The sequence below is a fragment of the Taurulus bubalis genome, assembly GCF_910589615.1.
Source record: "Taurulus bubalis genome assembly, chromosome: 14".
NCBI lineage: Eukaryota > Metazoa > Chordata > Actinopteri > Perciformes > Cottidae > Taurulus > Taurulus bubalis.
In genome coordinates, this window is record NC_136602.1 from 23,113,810 (window position 1) to 23,137,435 (window position 23,626).

At 44.4% G+C, this 23,626-nt stretch overlaps 1 protein-coding gene and 1 pseudogene across 2 annotated transcripts in view; both read right to left on the reverse strand.

Moving 5' to 3' along the window:
• The window catches only part of LOC306746693 (protein NLRC3-like), a 284,667-nt pseudogene that overhangs the window by 84,151 nt on the left and 176,890 nt on the right, over positions 1-23,626 (reverse strand). The window lies entirely within an intron of this gene.
• galm (galactose mutarotase) lies at positions 5,203-21,729 on the reverse strand (the record flags this gene model as incomplete). Its single annotated transcript, XM_079229651.1, has 8 exons — positions 5,203-5,953; positions 6,854-7,028; positions 7,714-7,864; positions 15,420-15,501; positions 15,761-15,853; positions 16,615-16,728; positions 20,678-20,832; positions 21,543-21,729. 8 exons carry the CDS (start codon positions 21,727-21,729, stop codon positions 5,876-5,878), a joined length of 1,035 nt encoding a protein of 344 aa, XP_079085777.1. The 3' UTR covers positions 5,203-5,875.

Sequence of the window (23,626 nt, forward strand, 5' to 3'; positions counted from 1 at the left end):
ATCCTTCTCAAGGGAAAAGGTCCAGGAGAACCGTCTCCACTCACTGATGTCTTTTCGGACCAGTAGTTTTTGAGAAAAGTGGGAAAATGCTGCACAAATTTGATCTTAAAAATGTCCCTTTCAAATAATGTATTCAACAAAACGTAATATATTTAAATGTGAAGACATAATAATCATGTCACACAGACCACAGTACTGTGAGAAGCATACACTGAGCCAGCATGCACACAACCTGAAGATGAAGCAGCTAAATGGAATTCAGCCATCATTCATTTTGTGCTTTTCCAACTGTGACTTTGATTGAATACCAAGTATTTTACAGGGAAATACACTGATTCACTATAAACACACACATAGTAAACTACTGTGGATTTCACAGGACTTTTTTTTATGAACAAAGGTATGATATACATAATGTACGATTTACTTTCCCCTTTGTATGCAGTTGGTTTTGCAATTTCTATGTAATACATATATTACATATTTACGAACAGGAAGTGAGACAGCATGCACGTCAAACAAGAATCAAACTGCAACTTCAGAACAATTTCACTTGATAAAAAGCTTTCTGAAGATGAAGACTTGTACTTCTTCTTTCGTACTGTCTGTCTAACCATCGTTTTTACTTATTAGATTGATTTTCATTCATTTGTATATCATCCTCTCTGCATTGGTTGGAGGGTACAGGTTGTGTTGTAAATATATATCATGTGTTGCTGCTCATGGTGGGTTGCTGTGTGTGGATGTGTTGCTGCATGGTGGGTTGCTGTGTGTGTTATCTAAACCTTCAAAACCAGCAACAGTCCTCCGCTTCAGCGGTACTGTGTTTAGCGCTAATTAGCAGCTGTTAGCATGACCACTCCTAACTCAGAAGGGGATTACGTAGTTGCTCCTCCTCCGTCACGCTATTGGCTGGTTAATTTGGGGACCTGCAGCCAATCAGCCCACCTGTGGGTGTGTAGAGGCTCTGGCCCTTCCATGCCCACAGATTTAGCAACTTTTCAGACCCTCTCGGCTCATTTATTTCTCGGAAGTGACTGTTGCCACAAAATTATGAATTCATGAGTTAATTCCCATGCCTGCTACTCAGTTTGATTACAGTCCACAACTCTGTGTCTCTTCCTCTGGAACCTGCACTATAAGAGCTCTCATGCCAGGAGTCTTCCATTAAACCGAGTTCAGCAAAGTTGGAGTAAAACACCAATCAATCAGTCAAGATGTATTTTTATCAGGCTGTTGCATTGCCACAGAACTTTTCACAGATCACATAGAAACCCACACTGCCTTCCACTCTCCCTCCCACAGGACTGCTGTCTCTGCACCGCCTGCCAGACGCTGCTCTGCTCTTTCTCTTCTTAGTTTTAAGCTTCATCTGCTGCGACCTCATTTTATAAAAGCTAATCATGCATCCAGTCTTCTCTCGCTGAAGCGTCTCACAACTCTTTCTACTTTTCTGCTGAGTTGCTCCTCAGGCCCACGCTCAGAGCATCGTAATACTGCAACACACACGCAACAAACACAGAGTTTAATCCTATCTGAGATGTTTGTTAAACTACACTTCTGTTGCTGGGTTTAAAGAACCAGTGCAGGCGTGCAGCTGGGAACCACAGACATGGTGGAAGTCAGGAAGACTGAGAGACGGACGAACACATTGTTGGTTGGGTCTTTTCACAATAAGAGCATCTGCGGCAGGCCGAGTGCTTCTGATTATGTCAAGGGAACTGATCTTAATGTGTCAAATTGTGGCTCGTAACTGTGGTGGCAGGGGTGTGGTTAGCTCAGCTGGAGAGGGGGAGGGGAGAAGCGACTCAGAGAACAGGTGTCGGGATGAGACCTAATTGGCCTCAGCTGGAGCAGATTGTGTGTGTTGTGTGTCTTGGCTATATAAGACAGAGGTTGGACGGAGGAGCTAGAGAGAGGGCGAAGAACGCAGATCCCAATAAAGACATTGCAAAACAGCATCAAGGCGTGCGTGTGTCATTTGGGCTGGGGGAGACTCGGGGAGGTAACGAATCCTGTTCCAGTAACTCTCGAGTATAGCATTTCCTTTCACGGTCCAGCCTCGGTCTGGGTAGCGTGCCAAATACCCGGTGGCAATCAGGGGTCCCTTTCCAGTCCCGTCCTGAGCATCTAGCTGTCTGGTCTGCTGCATCCCTGCTGACGTCACACAGACTACAGCCATGCGTTATACATACGTCTCTGAACTCCTGCAAGGTTATAGCTTGACTCATTCCACAGAGCTTCTCCAGTTTTCTTTTTGTTTCCTAAAAGGTTCCATGTTCTGTTTTGTTCTGTTTGTCTTTGTCTCTTGTCTCCAGTGTGAAGACTCTTTGAGTATCTTAAAAAGCGCTATACAAGTTTGAATTATTATTATTGCTAGAAAAGGACCCGTCTTGTGACAAGAGAGTTTGTGTTCATGTGTTCGCCTCGCTGTCGTCTTCTTGTTTCTCTACAGGCTGCATTCACAGCTCTGTGTGTCATGCTTTGGTTTATAAGTTGTTATCTAGAAGTCACAACGAGGAACTTTTACTTTGTGTGATTGTGGCAGTCCCTGTGGACCAAAGTGGTCCCGTTTACGTATGAAGGTCATAGACACACCAGGATTACAATGAAACAGTTTTGTCTCTCCCCGCCTCGGAGTTCCATGCGAGTTGGTTTTGTCCCCTGAGTCGCTCCGATTACCTTAGAACCTGCCGTCGTTCACCAAAGAGACTCGTTCCAGCCTCCACCATCTTGCTGGCTGAGAATGTTTCAGTGGACATGGAAATCCTGGAAAAGTAATGGAGTTTTAAAATGGTTATTTCCAGAAGTGGAAAAGTCTTTAAAATAAATAAATAAATAAAATAAAATCCCCAAAAGTTTAGTAAAAGTCATGTAAATGTGTAATATTCATGTGTTCATGACGTTCATTTACGCTGAGTTTGAAATAATTAATATGCTTTTAAAAGAAAGACTCAAAATATAAGCAGGCATACATACAGGCATCTATATAAATGTTTATTCTTTTAATCAAACTATTGTCTCATTCATTTGTGTCATTTAAGGTTTACTGTATGCTTTGTATTCTCATTGTTAGTTTAAATACTACATTTACTCACTTTTTACTGTTTACACCCAGATTTCACAAAATGTTTGGTCATGGAAATTTGGTTTAAAGTCATGGAAAAGTCATGAAACCCATTGGTCAGAATGTGTCTGAACCCTCAGCGGTTCAGATACCACGTCTGAGACGCCGGTCCAGAACAAAGCCGGCGTGTCCTGCGTGTTTCTACATGCGTGTGTGTGTGTGGGCTCTCTGTGTGTGTGTGAGGCTGCTCATGTGTTCTGGGAGTCACAAACGTAATAATGCAATTGCGCAACAGAGCCGTTTCCTGGCCCTCCCTGTCTGAGCCTGCTCTCTTAATCTCGCTCCGGTCTTTTCCCACGCAGCCGGTTTTCAGGCCAACGCTGAGGTTCAGATCAGCTTTCAGGCGGCTCGGCCTGTCGGACAAGACTGCAGCGGAAACACGAGCCGGTCAGATGATCCGTTCACTTAATACTTTCAAAAGGGTGTGATTCACACACATCAACAACGGGTTTATGGGGAGTGTAGTCAGTAATTATATCAGTTTACACACATCCAACTGGGAAGCTTCCCTTCTTACTGAGTCCCTGGGAGCTCTTCCAGGTGGTCCATGTTTTGAGTCACTCTGCTGAGTACCTCACCTTTACAGGAGGGATGTGACCGGCTCGAGCAGAAAGAATCAACTCAGGGAGGAAAAGCGTGATGAGTGTTTCTCCTCATTGAGGAAACTTTAGCTGGATACCCGGAGCGGTATGACGTCAGTAACCAGTATGTTACCAGTATGACGTCAGTAACCAGTATGTAACCAGTATGTAACCAGTATGACGTCAGTAACCAGTATGTAACCAGTATGTAACCAGTATGATGTCACAGTGTGTGGAGCGGTCAGCAGCATCCTCTAGAGGTCTGCTGGGATCTGGCAGCAGTGTGTTTGTTTGGTTATTAAGCAAGAAGGACAACTTTGATATTGATACAAAAAAAATGTAATATCAAAAGGATTATTCACATATATTTACCACCGTCACGGTCCACCTGGGTAACTGTGTTAAACCGAGGACCGTGACAGGAATCTAGTCTTTCTAGATGGAACGCGGCCTCTCTCTCTCTTTAAATGTTGATTAAATGACTCAGAAGATGTAACTATAAAAGTCTTAACTGAGCCAACAGAGTGATACGAGGTATTCTTCCTGTTTCTGGAAACATTGGAACAAGTGTCTGCATGTTTTTAACCATTTTAACTGCAGTAATTATACCTGCGTCCTCTATTGTGTTTATATATTGTTGTTTTTGTTGCTATATGGACCCATGAGTCTGAAACAAAGGGAATCACAAATTGGTTTAACACTAAAGGAAGTGATGCACTCTGCTGTATTCAACTCGTCAATGGCAGACAAGGGAAGGGAGGATTCTGTGGCAGAGATGGAGGTGTGACACGCTTCCTGAAGACACCGTGTTGTGTTCAGGGACCTCTTCTCAGCAGCAGCTCACATCCTGACAGCCTTCAGTCATCCCATGTTCTCTCAGCTGGACTGCAGTGATGAACAAACAGCTGACTGAGCATGAGTCTGCTCTCTGGTTCCTCTCCCACTCAGCAGCAGCTCTCTGTTCCCCGCTGCAGTCTCTCTCTCTCTCTCTCTCTCTCTTTTTCATTTTGAAGGCACATGTAGTCTTTGGATAGATCCACACCTACATGTTGGCACAGGTTGGTGTGGATGTTATTTTAGATCCAGCACAGTGACTCAATAAGCATGTATTATCCAGACGTGTCGTAGGGTCAGGATCATTATTATAAAGAAATAAACATCGCTGTGACTTCTGCTGTTAGATGTGAAGTGTGAAGCTGCGGCCGCTGCTTGATGGAGACCGCTGCTCTTTTCCACTCCGTCCATCACGTTGTGTGAAACCTCAGCTGTTTTTGAGTGACGGATTTGAGGTTGCCATGGCAACACTACATGTCTCTCGGCAGGATGCCCTCTCTCACCCGATGTCCTGGAAACATTGCAGGAATGTTGAACTGTCAGGTGAAGACTGAGTTACATAAGCTGTGTGCTTCTCGAATGCCCAACACGGGATGAAGAGGACAGATGGACCAGAACCAATCTGCTGCTGGAAAGAACACACGACCAGCTGGAGGGAGTCTTATCCTTCTTTATTTGTTTTTCATTTAAAAACAGTTTGGTGAGGCTGTAATAACTACTGCGATTACAAAAGACACCATAGCGCTGGTGTAGTAGAATACACCAAAACCCTGCATCACAGTGGGGAACTGAACAGGCAATTAAAAAGGCACTGATTATACTATTACAGGGTTCATACTCATGTTGACCAATGAGTTCATGACTTTAAACCAAATGTCCATGAGCAAACATTTAGTGAAATCTGGGTGTAAACAGTAAAAAGTGAGTAAATGTAGTATTTAAACTAACAATGAGAATACAAAGCATACAGTAAACCTTAAATGACACAAATGAATGAGACAATAGTTTGATTAAAAGAAAAAACATTTATATAGATGCCTGTATGTATGCCTGCTTATATTTTGAGTCTTTCTTTTGAAAGCATATTCATTATTTCAAACTCAGCGTAAATGAACGTCATGAACACATGAATATAACACATTTACAATGACTTTTACTAAACTTTGGGGATTTTATTTTTTTCAAAGACTTTTCCAGGCCTGGAAATAACCATTTTAATATTCCATGACTGTTCCAGGTTTTCCATGAGCGCATGAACCCTGTATTTAATTTGAGAAATTACATTTACAATTAGGGAATGGACATCCTGCTCTCTGTCCTGCTGGGGGTCACTTCAGACCGTGGTGAAGGTGAAGCGAGTCACATGGTGGTAATCCTCACCAGGACGCAGAAGACAGTCAGGAAATGAAGGCTGAAGACACACACACACACACACACACACACACACACACACACACAGTCTTTGTAATTGTGTTTTCACCAAACCACAATAGATTGAATTAAAACATTGGAACAATACAGTTGAAAATCTCATGACCATAATTTACTAAATGAACATCATGCTGTATTGAAGAAGACTTGAAACTAGAGATTGAGACATAAACTCATGTTTACAATGTTTACTGAGGGAATACATCAAGAGAAGTAGAGTCGTTTATATAGACTTCTGTACAACCAGAGGAGTCACCCCCTGGTGGTCAGAAGAGAGAATGTAGCTTTAACACATGAAGCATAGACTTCTATATAACCAGAGGAGTCGCCCCCTGGTGGTCAGAAGAGAGAATGTAGCTTTAACACATGAAGCATAGACTTCTATACAACCAGAGGAGTCGCCCCCTGGTGGTCAGAAGAGAGAATGTAGCTTTAACACATGGAGCATAGACTTCTATATAACCAGAGGAGTCGCCCCCTGGTGGTCAGAAGAGAGAATGTAGCTTTAACACATGAAGCATAGACTTCTATACAACCAGAGGAGTCGCCCCCTGGTGGTCAGAAGAGAGAATGTAGCTTTAACACATAAAGCATAGACTTCTATACAACCAGAGTCGCATATACTTCTATACAACCAGAGTCGCCTCTGTAACGGTCTAGTGTGTGACAGTGTAGTGTGTGTGATGGTGTAGTGTAGTGTGTGACCGGGTAGTGTGTGGGACTGTGTCGCCGCCCCCTGGTGGTCTAGCTATGGGTCGCCCCAGACTCAGCTGGGCCATTGTGGGCATGATTCTTTAAAAAACACTGCATAAAATGTTCCAAATGTACGACGGCGCATTTCTATCAATCATCATCATCATCATCATCATCATCATCATACCTGGTTGACAGCATCAGGCCAATTTTGTGTCTCCAGACAGAAGGAGCTGTGCTTTCCGTACATAGCCCCGGCCTTCCCCGTCATCGAGCCATCCAGGAAGTTGGCCGTGTAGAACTGGACGCCTGGTTGGCTGGTAGAAACCTCCAGGACCCGCCCACTGGCTGGGTGACACACTCTGAGATGAAGAAGATTACGTTTTGAGTGTGTGACAGTGTAGTGTGTATGACGGTGTAGTGTGTGTGTGTGTGCGTGACAGTGTAGTGTGTATGACGGTGTAGTGTGTGTGTGACAGAGTAGTGTGTATGACGGTGTAGTGTGTGTGACGGAGTAGTGTGTGTGTGTGTGACAGTGTCGTGTGAATGACGGTGTAGTGTGTGTGTGACGGAGTAGTATGTGTATGACGGTGTAGTGTGTGTGACGGAGTAGTGTGTGTGTGACAGTGCAGTGTGTATGACGGTGTAGTGTGTGTGACGGAGTAGTGTGTGTGTGACAGTGTAGTGTGTGACTGTCTAGTGTGTGTGACATCTAGTGTGTGTGGCGGTGTAGTGTGTGTGACTGTGTAGTGTGTGTGACTGTGTACTGTGTGTGACGGTCTAGTGTGTGTAACGGTCAAGTGTGTGTGACAGTGTAGTGTGTGTGTCGTGTAATGTGTGTAACGGTGTAGTGTGTGTGGCCATGTAGTATGTGCGTGTAGTGTATGTGTGTGACAGTGTAGTGTGTGTATGACAGTGTAGTGTAGTGTGTGTAACGGTCTAGTGTGTGTGTGATGGTGTAGTGTAGTGTGTGTAACGGTGTAGTGTGTGTGTGACGTGTAGAGTGTGTGACAGTGTAGTGTGTGTGACAGTGTAGTGTCATCTCACCTGGCAGCGTGTCTCTCTGTCCAGGCGTCCCCAGGTGATGACAGACAGAAATTGTGGTCAAATCCCGGACCTGGGACTTCCTTCAGCCGGGGGCCAATCAGAACAGGCTTCCTGAGGTCGAAGGGCGTGCCATCCACTGGTCTGATCTCTCCTGCAGATGGATTAGGTTATTGATCGGTGATTATGTATCACTGAACAAAGGCTAGAGGTTGAGACACTGGATGGGTGCTACGCTTCCACGTGTGAGAGCAGTGCAGAGCGGCGGCCGTGAGCTAACCAGTGGGTGCCCTGCTCACATGCACTCACGTGCACTCACATGAGCACCAGCTGCCATTTTTACCTATTTACTTAAGATTTTATTAAACATATTAATTTATATATTTTTACAAAATGTTCCAAAACACTGGCGACGAGGGCAGATCTTGGGTAGATAATGACAAGAATAAATATGAAAAAAAAGTAAATCCTACCCTCTAAACTAAAAAGGCAATCTGGTTTGAATTGACATCAAACACGATTACTGAGCTTGATTAGAAGATGTTTAGCTAAGGCTGGTCGATACAGGGAACAATAAGGTACCTCTTTGGATGGGGAAATAACACTGAATGGAAATGCTATTGACTCTTTCAGCACATATAGAATTCGTAAACAGTTAGTGATTTGTTTGGGACACACTCGAACAAATTTCTCCCACATTTAAACCCATGACCTTCTTCGACTCTGTGGTGGCATCAGCCATCTTTTATGGAGTCTTCTGGAGCAGCAGCATCATGGCAGCTGACAGGAAGAGACTTAACAAACTGGTAAAGAAGGTCTGCTGTGTGCTGGAGTGTCCTCTGGATACTGTGGAGGTGGTGGGGGACAGGAGGATGATGCTAAGCTATCATCCCTGATGGACAACGCCTCCCACCCCATGCAGGACACCCTGCAGCTGCAGCTGCAGAGAGCAAGTCCTTCCTTCATGCTGCTGTCAGGCTGCACAACCAGCTGAGCTCCTAGTAGACCACAAATGACACTTCAACCTGTGCAATATTAATATGCTGTTCATAATACGTATATTAATTATGTCAGTGTATATATATATATATGTATATATATATACATATATATATATATACACAGTGGCTTGCAAAAGTATTCATACACCTTGAACGTTTCCACATTTTGTCACATTACACGCCACAAACATAAATATATTTTATTGGAATTTTATGTGAAAGACCAACTCAATGTGTCACACAATTGTGAAGTACAAAGAAAATTATACATGATTTTAATTTTTTTTCACAAATAAAAAACTGAAAAGTGCAGTGTGCAAAATGATTCAGCCCCCTTTTCAACCAATTTTTCAACCCCTTTTCAACCAATTGCCTTCAGAAGTTGCCTGATGACTGCTGAATGATTGAATGTTGACCGAATGACTAAATAGAGTCCACCTATGTGTAATCTAATCTCGGTACAAATACAGCTGTTCTGTGACGGCCTCAGAGGTTTGTTTAGAGAATATTGGGGCGCAAACAGGACCATGAAGTCCAAGGAACACACCAGACAGGTCAGAGATAAAGTTGTGGAGGAGTTTAAAGAAGGGTTAGGCTATAAAAAGATTTCCCAAGCTTTGAACATGTCACGGAGCACTGTTCAATCCATTATCCGGAAATGGAAAGAGTACGGCACAACTGCAAACCTACCAAGACACGGCCGTCCACCTAAACTTACGGGCCGAACAAGGAGAGCACTGACAGGAGATGCAGCCGAGAGGCTCATGGTGACTCTGGACCAACTGCAGAGGTCCACAGCTCAGGTGGGGGAATCTGTCCACAGGACAACTTTTGGGCGTGCGCTCCACAAATCTGGCCTTTATGGACGAGTGGCAAGAAGAAAGCCATTGTTAAAAGAAAACCATAAGAAGTCCCATTTGCAGTTTGCCAGAAACCATGTTGGGGACACAGCGAACATGTGGAAGAAGGTGCTCTGGTCAGATGAGACCAACATTTAACTTTTTGGCCTAAATGCAAAACGTTATGTATGGCGGAAACCTAACACTGCACATCACCCTGAACACACCATCCCCACTGTCAAACATGGTGGTGGTAGCATGATGCTCTGGGGGTGCTTCTCTTCAGCAGGTACAGGGAAGTTGGTCAGAGTTGATGGGACGATGGATGGAGCCAAACACAGGGCAATCTTGGAAGAAAACCTGTTGGAGTCTGCAAAAGACTTGAGACTGGGGCGGAGGTTCACCTTCCAGCAGGACAACGACCCTAAACATAAAGCCAGGGCTACAATGGAAAGGTTTAAAACAAAACATATTCATGTGTTAGAATGGCCCAGTCAAAGTCCAGACCTAAATCCCATCGAGAATCTGTGGCAAGATCTGAAAACCGCCGTTCACAAACGCTCTCCATCTAATCTGACTGACCTTGAGCTGTTTTGCAAAAAAAAATGGGCAAAAATCTCAGTCTCTAGATGTGCAAAGCTGGTAGAGATATACCCCAAAAGACTTGCAGCTGTAATTGCAACAAAAGGCGGTTCCACAAAGTATTGACTCAGGGGGGCTGAATCATTTTGCACACTGCACTTTTCAGTTTTTTTATTTGAAAATTATACTGTAGTTCTAATCAGTGCATTCAACTCAAACACAAGCGTCGATGCCTGCCGGCAACCGGCTCCAAGTCCCCGTTCAGGACGACCAGACGATCCAGAACTACAGGACGACCATAAGATCCAGAACTACAGGACGACCATAAGATCCAGAACTACAGGACGACCATAAGATCCAGAACTACAGGATGACCTGACGATCCAGAACTACAGGACGACCATAAGATCCAGAACTACAGGATGACCTGACGATCCAGAACTACAGGACGACTAGACGATCCAGAAATACAGGACGACCATAAGATCCAGAACTACAGGACGACCATAAGATCTAGAACTACAGGACGACCATAAGATCCAGAACTACAGGACGACCAAAAGATCCAGAACTACAGGACGACCAGACGATCCAGAACTACAGGACGACCAGACGATCCAGAACTACAGGACGACCATATGATCCAGAACTACAGGACGACCAGACGATCCAGAACTACAGGACGACCAGACGATCCAGAACTACAGGACGACCATAAGATCCAGAACTACAGGACGACCAGACGACCCAGAACTACAGGACGGCCAGACGATCCAGAAACGACAGGACGACCAGACGATCCAGAACTACAGGACAACCTTAAGATCCAGAACTACAGGATGACCAGACGATCCAGAACTACAGGACGACCAGACGATCCAGAAATACAGGACGACCAGACGATCCAGAACTACAGGACGACCAGATGATCCAGAACTACAGGACGACCATAAGATCCAGAACTACCATAAGATCCAGAACTACAGGACGGCCAGACGATCCAGAACTACAGGACGACCATAAGATCCAGAACTACAGGACGACCATAAGATCCAGAACTACAGGACGACCATAAGATCCAGAACTACAGGACGACCAAAAGATCTAGAACTACAGGACGACCTTTAGATCCAGAACTACAAGACGACCAGACGACCCAGAACTACAGGGCGACCAGACGACCCAGAACTACAGGACGACCAGACGACCCAGAACTACAGGACGACCAGACGATCCAGAACTACAGAACGACCAGACAATCCAGAACTACAGGACGACCAGACGATCCAGAACTACAGGACGACCAGACGATCCAGAACTACAGGACGACCAGAAGATCCAGAACTACAGGACGACCAGACGATCCAGAACTACAGGACGACCAGACGATCCAGAACTACAGGACGACCAGACGATCCAGAACTACAGGATGACCATAAGATCCAGAACTACAGGACGACCATAAGACCTAGAACTACAGGACGACCAGATGATCCAGAACTACAGGACGACCATAAGACCTAGAACTACAGGACGACCAGATGATCCAGAACTGCAGGACGACCATAAAATCTAGAACTACAGGACAACCAGATGATCCAGAACTACAGGACGACCAGATGATCCAGAACTACAGGACGATCATAAGATCCAGAACTACAGGGCGACCAGATGATCCAGAACTACAGGACGACCATAAGATCCAGAACTACAGGACGACCAGACGATCCAGAACTACAGGACGACTAAACGATCCAGAAATACAGAAAGACCATAAGATCCAGAACTACAGGACGACCATAAGATCCAGAACTACAGGACGACCAAAAGATCCAGAACTACAGGACGACCAGACGACCCAGAACTACAGGACGACCAGACGATCCAGAACTACAGGACGACCATATGATCCAGAACTACAGGACGACCAGACGATCCAGAACTACAAGACGACCAGACGATCCAGAACTACAGGACTACCATAAGATCCAGAACTACTGGACGACCATAAGATCTAGAACTACAGGACGACCAAAAAATCCAGAACTACAGGACGACCATAAGATCCAGAACTACAGGACAACCATAAGATCCAGAACTACAGGACAACCAAAAGATCCAGAACTACAGGACGACCATAAGATCCAGAACTACAGGACGACCAGACGATCCAGAACTACAGGACGACCAGACGATCAAGAACTACAGGACGACCATAAGATCCAGAACTACAGGACGACCATAAGATCCAGAACTACAGGACGACCAGACCCCCCAGAACTACAGGACGGCCAGACGATCCAGAACTACAGGACGACCAGATGATCCAGAACTACAGGACGACCAGATGATCCAGAACTACAGGTCGACCATAAGATCCAGAACTACAGGTCGACCAGACGATCCAGAACTACAGGACGACCAGACGATCCAGAAATACAGGACGACCATAAGATCCAGAACTACAGGACGACCAGATGATCCAGAACTACAGGACGACCATAAGATCCAGAACTACCATAAGATCCAGAACTACAGGACGACCAGACGATCCAGAACTACAGGACGACTAGACGATCCAGAAATACGGGACGGCCATAAGATCCAGAACTACAGGACGACCATAAAATCTAGAACTACAGGATGACCATGAGATCCAGAACTACAGGATGACCAAACGACCCAGAACTACAGGACGACCAGACGATCCAGAACTACAGGACGACCATAAGATCTAGAACTACAGGACGACCATAAGATCCAGAACTACAGGACGACCATAAGATCCAGAACTACAGGACGACCAGACGATCCAGAACTACAGGACGACCAGACGATCCAGAACTACAGGACGACCAGACGACCCAGAACTACAGGACGACCATAAGATCCAGAACTACAGGACGACCATAAGATCCAGAACTACAGGACGACCAAAAGATCCAGAACTACAGGACGACCAAAAGATCCAGAACTACAGGACGACCAAAAGATCCAGAACTACAGGACGACCAAAAGATCCAGAACTACAGGACGACCAAAAGATCCAGAACTACAGGACGACCAGACGATCCAGAACTACAGGAAGACCATAAGATCCAGAACTACAGGACATCCACCGAGCCATTTGCCGGCTGAGCAACGGCTGCCGTGTGTGAACCGATAGTTCTGTTAGCTTCTTAACTACACTCCCACACGACTTAGTGGGCAGCTTACATCATCAGTTTGAGAACAAACTACAACACCAAGTTTTCTGATTTTCACTGCTTTAGAGAAGCTCCATTTCTGGGTGAGGGAAATAAAAAGGTGTCCGTTCTCTCAGCTTAAAACAGAAAGCACAACAGAGACATGAGGCCCAACGAGTCAGGACAGTCCTCCACTCGGAACTCTGCATAGCACAGGACTGATTGCTTGTTTTGTTCAGCCCTCGAGGTGGATTTCCATTCTGCAACAGATTGTGTGATTTAAATTAACAGTCATTAGCTCCTCCGTCTCCCGGGAAACCAAAGCTAATTGTAGAGTAATGAGACTGTTTGTTTGTCGGAGCATGAAGGAACACACAAAAGCACACAAGTTCATGCCTCCACACTTCTGTAGGGGAAGCACCATAAATACAGCGCATGAAGACGGGTCCATCATACAGGCGAGTAGAGGAGCAGTGAACCACCAGTTATCTCAGACAGCAGGACCCCACCTCTTGAAGAAGAAACAGAGGCACAGGAAGACCGGCAGAACCAGAACGCCTCTTAGAACACAAGTGTTCTGCTGGGTTGAAAAACAAGAGCTGGACCACCGCTCAGCGGCTCGGAAGCGTTGGAGTTACCCGTTGCTCTTTTAAAATATACATCCCCAATTAATGGCTCCAACGTAGATTCACCATGTCATGTGTTGTGCTACTTCAAGAACATACATTTCATATCATTACCTTCCTAAAATAATGGCCTAAGTAATTTTTTTCAGGTTTTTAAGAAAACACAAAAAACAAATACCAATGTAATCGGGGTGCACAACAGGCATGCTGTAATAACGGTCAAATCATGTTATGATTACTAATAGTATGTTCCAGGGAGATTTTCATTGACAAAAATGCTAACTAAACTGCTAGCTTAAATGCTAGCTTCAAAGTGCATTATTAAAAAGCTTGTAAAATTGCCCAAGTCACATTGTCTTTTGTCTTAAAATAAAAATAAAAAATAAAATGTCCTAAGTCACACTCTTGACATGTTATACTACAGGGGTAGAATCACATGATCTGTTCAACTCAGGATGGAGGAGATTTTACCAGAGGTGGCCAGAATCATGAGGAGATGATTTAGGCAAGAAAATCATTTTTGTCATTATTTTAGGAAGGTGACAATATGGAAGAATATACATTATAGACACTACCATTCACAAGACATGTGACAATGCTCCTTTTAACTTTAAATGTTGAATAATACCTTTAATATATGATAGATGTGGAATATGTGGAGGTTTGTTGGAAAGCTAACTCAACTGTATCGCTGGCTTTAAACTGTGTGAAGAAGCAGTTGAAGGACTATGAATGAGTTGAATTCATAGTCAACTTTTAAATGCCGTGCATATGCTAATTAAAACCTTTAATTAGCATATGCACGGCATTTAAAAGGTGAATACCCATTATGTATGAAGGATGTGGAACAGTTCTTTGAAAAGCTGACGCTAAATTGCATTGCTGGCTTTAATGTGGAACATTTTACGGGATGAATGAAGCAGGAATTAAAAAAGCAGCTGAAGCATGAATAGATGGTGAAGTGGGAAAGAGTTAGTTCACACGGGGTTAGAGCAAGGAGACGAGGGAGCAGGAGTTGAGCTTTCCTTTCATTCTCTTTGTTGGAATGTGGATCAAACGTCAGCTGAGGTAATTTCCTTTTGAAAAACTAGATCCTTCTCTCGTTTCCTGTAAACATACAGTGACTGTTGTGTGCTTTTATTTTGAAAATAAATCAGTGTCTGAAGCACAGTGTGTGGAACACTGTCAGACGACTAGTAGAACTTCTTTTATTTACTATTATTTATATTGTGTTCTATTTTACACTGGTGTCAGTACTATTTATTTTACACTCACATAATTATTATTATTCTATTGTCCATATATGTTTCTATTTTTATTCTGTTTGTTTTTTTGCTATAATCTGTTGGAATCCTCTGTCCTCCTCCACCACTAACTTAGTTATTATTTCACATTCTCACTCACTCACTCACTCACTCACTCACACTCACACACACACATGCTTCATTCTGCTGAGAAAACACGCAAATCTTGTACCTGTTGGAATCGATGTTTCATCCACAGGCAGGAAGGACTGAGCAGTGATGGACACCTGATGGTCGTAGATATCTGCTGCACCCTACACACACACACACACACACACACACTAATATGAAAGTAAACCTTCTTACTGCTTTGATTTATGTTCTTTTTTGTCCTTTCAAAAAGTATCTCAATGAGAAACACATCTTATTGACCAGTGACCTCATCCTTCCCCTTGCAGTCCCACCTCCCTCAGCATGTCCTCCTCATCTTAAATCTCCTTCATTCTACACTAAAGATGATCAGAATGATATGATAGATCATATTTCTGTCAGTGACATATTGGATGCTCCTACCTGTCCCGCCAGGTTGAAGTAGGAGTGGTTGGTGAGGTTGATGGGCGTGGTTTTGGTAGACCTCGCTCGGTATTCAGTGGTTAGTGTTTCTCCCTGAACACACAAATTACATTTTACTAAACTGGACTCTGCAAACGTGATTAAAATGCAAAATCCACTTCATGTGGTGGAAAAAACTGTGAATGTTTAAAGCTTCTACGAGGAACCTTCATTTTGTGTTGCTTGTGATAAAAGCGTGAGTGTCTCTGAGCACCAGAGTCTGGTTAGAACAGCTGTAAAGGTAAATGTTCTGCAGCAGGCGACGCTGACTGCGTGCCACACGCAGACCTGGTTCTGGTTCTGGTTCTGGTTCTAGTGGTGTGGGTGTCGGCTCCCAGAGAAGAAGCTCTGCTCCTGGAGGAGGAGGTGATGCTGATCTCCTCCCACAGGGCGTTCTACTTGGTTAGGTTCAGGGAACTCATGGTTTGGGTTCAAAGAAACCCTTTCTGCATAAAGCACCTGATAGCAGGCATTGAGAATAGCTCAAAATAAATCGACAATCTTCTCTCTGATGGTCTCGTGATGTAGCTTTTTTAATTTAGACTGTTTCATAACCAGTTAAAAGTTCCTCACAGTAACTCAAAGTATTAAGTCGATATGGCGTTTCACAAAGTATAACACAGATTCCCTTTTGGGAAATAAGAGGTCCTGCTCCTGCGTTTATGACCAACACTAATATCTCACCATCCCTTTTCATTTTCCGGTGGTTTAGTTTGATCAAAGGTTGTCTGGTTTCCAGCATTCGTGAGTCAAAACCCTTCATCGGTCCATGAATAGAAAAGTGTTCTGTGACGCTATGAGCTCAGTGTTCTTACCTGGAGGGTGTAGGACACAGAGACCTGAACCTCTCCAGGATAACCCTGGTCTCCATCTGGACTGGTGAGACTCAGCTGAACCCCACCTTCCACTGCTGCAGCCAGCCAGACAGCCTGAGACACAAACACACATCAGAGATCAATAACAGATGATGTAACGTAAAATACGACTCTTACAGGAAGCACAGGTTTATACTGTGGAGGGAAAATGGTTTATAATAATGCGTAATATTAATTCAATTCAATTCAATTCAGTTTATTTTGTATAGCCCAACATCACAAATACAAGTTTGCCTCGGAGGGCTTTACAATCTGTACACATGACATCCCTGTCCCGGGACCTCACATCGGATCAGGAAAAACTCCCCCAATAAAGATAGGAAAACCCTTTCACAGGGAAAAAAGGGGAAGAAACCTGAGGGAGAGCAACAGAGGAGGATCCCTCTCCCTGGATGGACAGAAGCAATAGATGTCATGTGACCAGAATGAATAACGTAACAGAGTTACAGCACATTCAATGAATATGACATAAATTATTCATATAATGAGTAGTATGCATGGTCCATGATCCAGATAGCCACGACCCATTAAGCAGAAGGAGGTAGAGAGGAGAGGTATCCCAGGGGCAGTGGGAGGAGAAAGCAGGGCCATGGCAGCTGGCAGGACGGCTCCAGGCCAGTTGCATCAGCAGGGCCATGGTTGTATCAGCAGGGCCAGGGGGAGGACTGGGGTCCTCACCCTGGTTCCAGGCAGCCAGGAATCCATGGAAAAAGAAAGTAGAGTTAGTAATATGCATTGAAGAGACAATCATTTATCCAGAAGGAGAGAAAGAAGAGGTGAAGAGGAGGAGAGGAGGAGCAAAAAGAGGAAGAGAAGGAAAGGAGGAGCTCAGTGTATCCTAAAATGTCCCCCAGCAGTCTAGGCCTATAGCAGCATATCTAGGGGCTGGACCAGGGCAAACCTGAGCCAGCCCTAACTATAAGCCTGAAACAGCCCTAACTATACGCGCCATCAAAGAGGAAAGTCTTAAGTCTACTCTTAAATGAGGTGACCGTGCCTGCCCCCCGAACTGAAAGTGGAAGCTGATTCCACAGAAGAGGAGCCCGATAACTGAAAGCTCTAGCCCCCAACCTACTTTTTAACACTCTGGGAACCACAAGTAACCCTGCATTCAGTGAGCGTAATGCTCTCGTGGGGTAATATGGCACTATAAGGTCCTTAAGATATGATGGTGCATCAACAATTAAGGCTTTGTAGGTAAGGAGAAGGATTTTAAATATGATTCTCGATCTTACAGGAAGCCAGTGGAGAGCAGCTAGTACAGGAGTAATGTGATCTCTCTTCCGCGTCCTCGTTAGTACACGAGCTGCAGCATTCTGGATCAGTTGGAGAGATCCAAGGGATTTACCAGGGCAGCCTGATAAAACGGAGTTACAGTAATCCAGTCTTGAGGTAACAAATGCGTGGATCAATGTTTCTGCATCGCGTTGAGACAGGATGTGCCGGATCTTTGAGATGTTCCGTAGGTGAAAAAAGGCGGTCCTTGAGATCTGTTTCACGTGGGAGCCAAAGGACAGGTCCTGGTCAAAAATAATTCCGAGATTCCTTACGGTGGTGGTAGATGCCAGAGCGATGCCATCCAGAGAAACCATATCATCAGATACTTGATTTCTGAGGTGTTCTGGTCCGAGTAAAATAACTTCAGTCTTGTCCGAGTTCAGCAGCAGGAAGTTGCAGGTCATCCAGGTTTTTATGTCTTTAAGACATGCTTGAAGTTTGGCGACCTGGTGGATTTCATCTGGCTTGATCGACAGATATAGTTGAGTATCATCGGCATAACAGTGAAAGTTCATGGCGTGTTTTCTGATAATATTGCCTAAAGGAAGCATATATAAGGTGAATAAAATTGGTCCAAGCACAGAACCCTGTGGAACTCCATGGCGAACGGCAGTGGTAACCGAGGCCTCATCGTTTACAAATACAAACTGAGATCGATCTGATAAATACGACTTAAACCAGCTTAGTGCTGTACCTTTAATACCAATCAACTGGTCTAGTCTCTGTAATAAGATGTCATGGTCAATGGTGTCAAATGCTGCACTAAGGTCTAACAAGACCAGTACAGAGACAAGTGCCCTATCTGATGCAACTAGAAGGTCATTAGTAATTGTCACCAGTGCTGTCTCTGTGCAATGATGTTTTCTAAATCCTGACTGAAACTTCTCAAATAAACTATTGTTATGTAAAAAGTCACACAACTGGTTTGCGACTACCTTCTCCAATATCTTAGAGAGGAAGGGAAGGTTAGAGATAGGTCTGTAGTTAGCCAACACATCTGGATCCAGAGTGGGCTTCTTAAGAAGAGGTTTAATTACAGCTACTTTAAAAGACTGTGGTACATGACCCGTTAGTAAAGACCCATTGATAATATCTAGTAGAGAGGCACTAGCTAAAGGTAAAACTTCCTTAAACAGCTTAGTCGGAACAGGGTCCAGGTAGACGATTTAGAAGTAGAAACCATTGAAGACAGTTGATCGAGGTTGATGGTAAAAAATCCATCCAGACACACAGCAGGGCCCACAGCCTCCTCCATGGCCATCCCACCTGAGGATGGACCGGCAGTAGTCGAGGGCAGGAGATTACCGATCCTGTCTCTAATAGCCAGAATCTTACCATTGAAGAAGTTCATGAAGTCATTACTACTGAGGTCTATAGGAATACACGGATCCACCGAGCTATGACTCTCAGCCTTAAGTAATTAAGTATTGTGTTTAGATTGTTTTTCGGCGTAAAGTACCACAGTAAAAGTAATGTAACATCATCAGCCCAACGAGAGAGAACAGTTTGCTGTGGCCTTGTTCTGCTCAGGAGAGCCAGAACCAAAACAACGATAAGGGAGACGTCAGACGTCACATTCCTTAATGGTTACCGGCTTGAGCTGGTATACCTGTTTGAGTTGATGTAATAATGTGTCTGTTTGGTTATTCTGGGTTGTTGCGTTACACAGACGGTAGGGAGCTGTTGTCTAATGATACCGGGCGCAACTCGTTTTTCGTTATTTGTAAACTATGTGTTTCAAATAAATCTACGTGAAGTGAACTTTAAACCAAACTCTGTGTGTTCTGTGGGTGTTTTATTGCTGAGTGAGTCCTGTGGCGTCTCACGAGCAGTCAGAGGTAAGAGTCAAGTTCAGAAAGATTACATCATCATCCAAGAAGGAAATCAGCCACAACAATACCCGATTTATTTTTGTATATAAAGATCTGACTCAGAAAAATCCAGGTCGACATCTTCACCACTCGCAGTGTATTTAGTACAACATTCTCTCTTTCTGTTTCTCAAGAGAGTTTCCTTAAGAAAACAACTAAACGTCAGAAGACACCCACTTGCTTTGAGAGGGCCAGAGGGCCGCCGGTGCGTTGCAGTGCTGTTAAAGCTAGGGAGCGGGACTCGAACGCCTGGTGCATTGAAGCCCTTGCCCAGCCAGCTGTCTGGGGTCTGCGGCGACCCACAATGCGTTTTACATCACCCAAGTGTGGAGACCAGCGGAGCAGCAGCTGAAGCCGGAGGTGAGGCCGCCGGCTGCAGCTCTGACCAAGAGGAGCAGCGGGATTCTGACTAACGTCACCAGGTCCTCTGCCCTCCAGCCTCAGTGCGATGAAGAGCTCCGTGAACTGGTCTGTCACGGAGCTACAGAGCCAGAGCAACCTTTGAAATGAGGGTTATATGTTAATATGGTTATATGGTAATGTGTCTAACCTCGTAGACGTGATGCGAGTGAAGATCAGCAGCTGGAGTCGATCCTTTCTCAACGCAAACGCCTAAAAGTTATATTTACTAAATTTCTCTTATTTTTTTCCAATCTGTGATCCACTATGGATTCAATGTAATAAACACCTTTCTGGCCTCAGTGTATCTGTTTATGTTTTCTTATGTCTTAGAGTTACAGCCGCTCAGCCACAGCCGACCCGGCTGCAGTGATGGCGTCTCGTTCCTTCATCCACTTCAAGCTTTCTACCAAGGTGTTCTGCGCTCTCGTCTTATCGTCCTGCACTCGCCTCACCTTGTTGAAGCCCCGCAGACCCCCGTGCAGGGCATTGGGTCCGTTGTTGACGTCCAGTCGGTGCTCCTTCCCCTCCAGCACGAAGCGCCCCAGAGCGATCCTGTTGGCCACGCGGCCCACCACGGCGCCCAGGTACCGCCGGTCTGACGCGTAACCTGGCAACACAACACACCGCATCACCGACGCAATGCCTGGGCTCGTCCTCTGAGCTCCTTCCAGAAACATCTCCCACTATGAAGAGTTACTGACGTTTAAAGCCACCAAACCAACACCGTCGGCCTGCAGCCGGTCTGAGATCGAGTGCTGCGTGTTTCCACAAAGTAAGACGACAAATTAGTCGTGATGCTGAATAATTTAGTTGTGATTTTCTTCTGCTAAAACAAACTAATTGTTATGATTCTGTGGTTTTGTGGCGCCGACTAACCTCCTCCTACCAACGTATCTAACACACGAGGAAGACCGCCTGCATCAACACAACAAACTACTGGAGCTACTGAAAGAATAAACTACGGTAAGAAGCAACCATCACAGTCAAATGTAAACTTATTTATTACCAAACATTAGCAGTTTGGTAATAATGTCATCTCAAGATAATCACAAGATTATTTTCATTCGCTGATTGTGTAAAACAAAACCAGACAGAGCACATGAGTAAATATGTGTTTGCTGCATCTGTGTGTGTCAACACACAGATGCATATATATATTAATATATATATTAAATATGTCATCTTAAGAGTCCATTTGTCCTATAGAGAACGGCCCTCTGAGGTTTACATGCTTCAACACAGCACTCATGATGTCATTGGGACATCTTTTGATCCATCCCCTCCCTATCCTTCTAAAGGTCGTGTTCCTTCCTCTACCTTCCAGGTCGTCGTATCCCAGGACGACGTCTTCCATGCGTCCATCCCGCCCTCTGCTGCACACAGACCGGATGATGGCGCCCAGGGTGAGGACCTCCACGCGCACCAGGGAGGACTGGAGGACCCACAAGTCCACACGGCCCTGTTGGTCCACCTCGCCCCACTGCTGATGGCTCACCTGAGTCATGCTGGAACAACAACAACAACAACAACACATTTACATCACTCGGAAAACAGTCTTTTCTCTCAAAATATCATCTTTACGCTAAACTTACATCTGCATTGGGTCTGCACCTCAGGAATATATATATATATATATATATATATATATATATATATATATATATATATATATATGTTTATACTGTCTATACTGTTTATATTGTCTTCATCATATTATCCACCACACTGCACCTTAACTGCTTCTTTTGCACTCTGGATAGATGCAAACTACATTTCATTGTCACAGTACTTTGTACTTTGTGCAATGACAACAAAGTTGAATCTGAATCTGAGGAAGTCAAAGTCAGTTTTATTAGTCAATTCTTCCATTGTGCAAGCATACAGAAGATTTGAAATTGTGTTTCCCTTCTGTCCCACATAAAGTGAATGTACTGTAATGAAGTGCAAAAACAGTTCAAGTAAAACAAATAAATAATAGAACATATAACAACATAAATTAGGAAACTGGAGTGTGTAGGCTGGCGCGGACGATCACGTGACCGTCACAAATAGTTTCCTGATGAAAGCCCTAATATTATACAAAGAAGGACAATTAGCTTTCGAGGCTTTAGAAGCAGAAGGTGGTCAAATAAAATAAAAATAAATCTTCATCTGAATACATAATTTGCAGCCAAATCAAGTAGTTTACAGGAAGTTCAACCTGTGTTTCTTTATAATAGGCTCGTTCGTTAGAGCTGCGCCTCGCCTGGAATCCAGAGAGAGCAGCGGCCGCTGCAGGAGACGTTGACAAAAAACTGCAATCAAGTCGGACAGTTGTCAGCTGCCTTCCAAGTAAACACAGGAAGTCACAGAAAAAAGAACTTCCTGTTAGTTCCGAACTTTTGTTTACTTGTAGTTTACAGATCACGTTTGGATTTATTATATGTGTTTATAAATATATATATATATATATATATATATATATATTCATGTAGAAATGAGTGTGTAGCTGCATCCTTTGGTATTTTCAATAATCGAGGGTTAAGTATTACAACTACACATAAAATAAGGATTTTCTACAACACGTGGTGTTTGCTGTCAGATCTAAGAGCCAATCAGCTCTCTGATGTGGCGAGAGCCAGGCGTTTCCCATCATGCACTGTGCCAAGCAGTCGTTTGAGAGCAACTGCGGCGACTGACTCTGAAATCGACAGCCAGCTTGGTCTCGTGAGAGTATCGTTGACCACGTGTGCATGACGTCAGAGCAAGTCGGGACCAAGTCGGACACAAATCTAACCGGCATGCATTGCGTGCCGATCGATTCTGCACAGAACTGGCTCATCTCGAACGAGCCTATTGCCTTTAATGCGTGCTGTGTCTTTACGGCGCATGAAAGAGTGCAGTTCATCTTGTTAGTGCGCCCTCTGGTGTTTCGGAGAATAACGCAGCTCAGAGAGCAGAAACAAAGCTTCACTAGACATGTCACAATAGGCTCGTTCGAGATGAGCCAGTTCTGTGCAGAATCGATCGGCGCGCAATGCATGCCGGTTAGATTTGTGTCCGACTTGGTCCCGACTTGCTCTGACGTCATGCACACGTGGTCAACGATACTCTCACGAGATCAAGCCGGCTGTCGATTTCAGAGTCAGTCGCCGTAGTTGCTCTCAAACGACTGCGTGGCCCAGTGCATGATGGGAAACGCCTGGCTCTCGCCACATCAGAGAGCTGATTGGCTCTTAGATCTGACAGCAAACACCACGTGTTGGAGAAAATCCTTATTTTATGTGTAGTTGGAATACTTAACCCTCGATTATTGACTATTCGTCTTATGTTTAATCTAAAAACACATCTTGTGTGGTTGATAATACAAAATCTTATTTTCATAACACATATCTAAACCAGTAGTAATGTATTTCACAGGC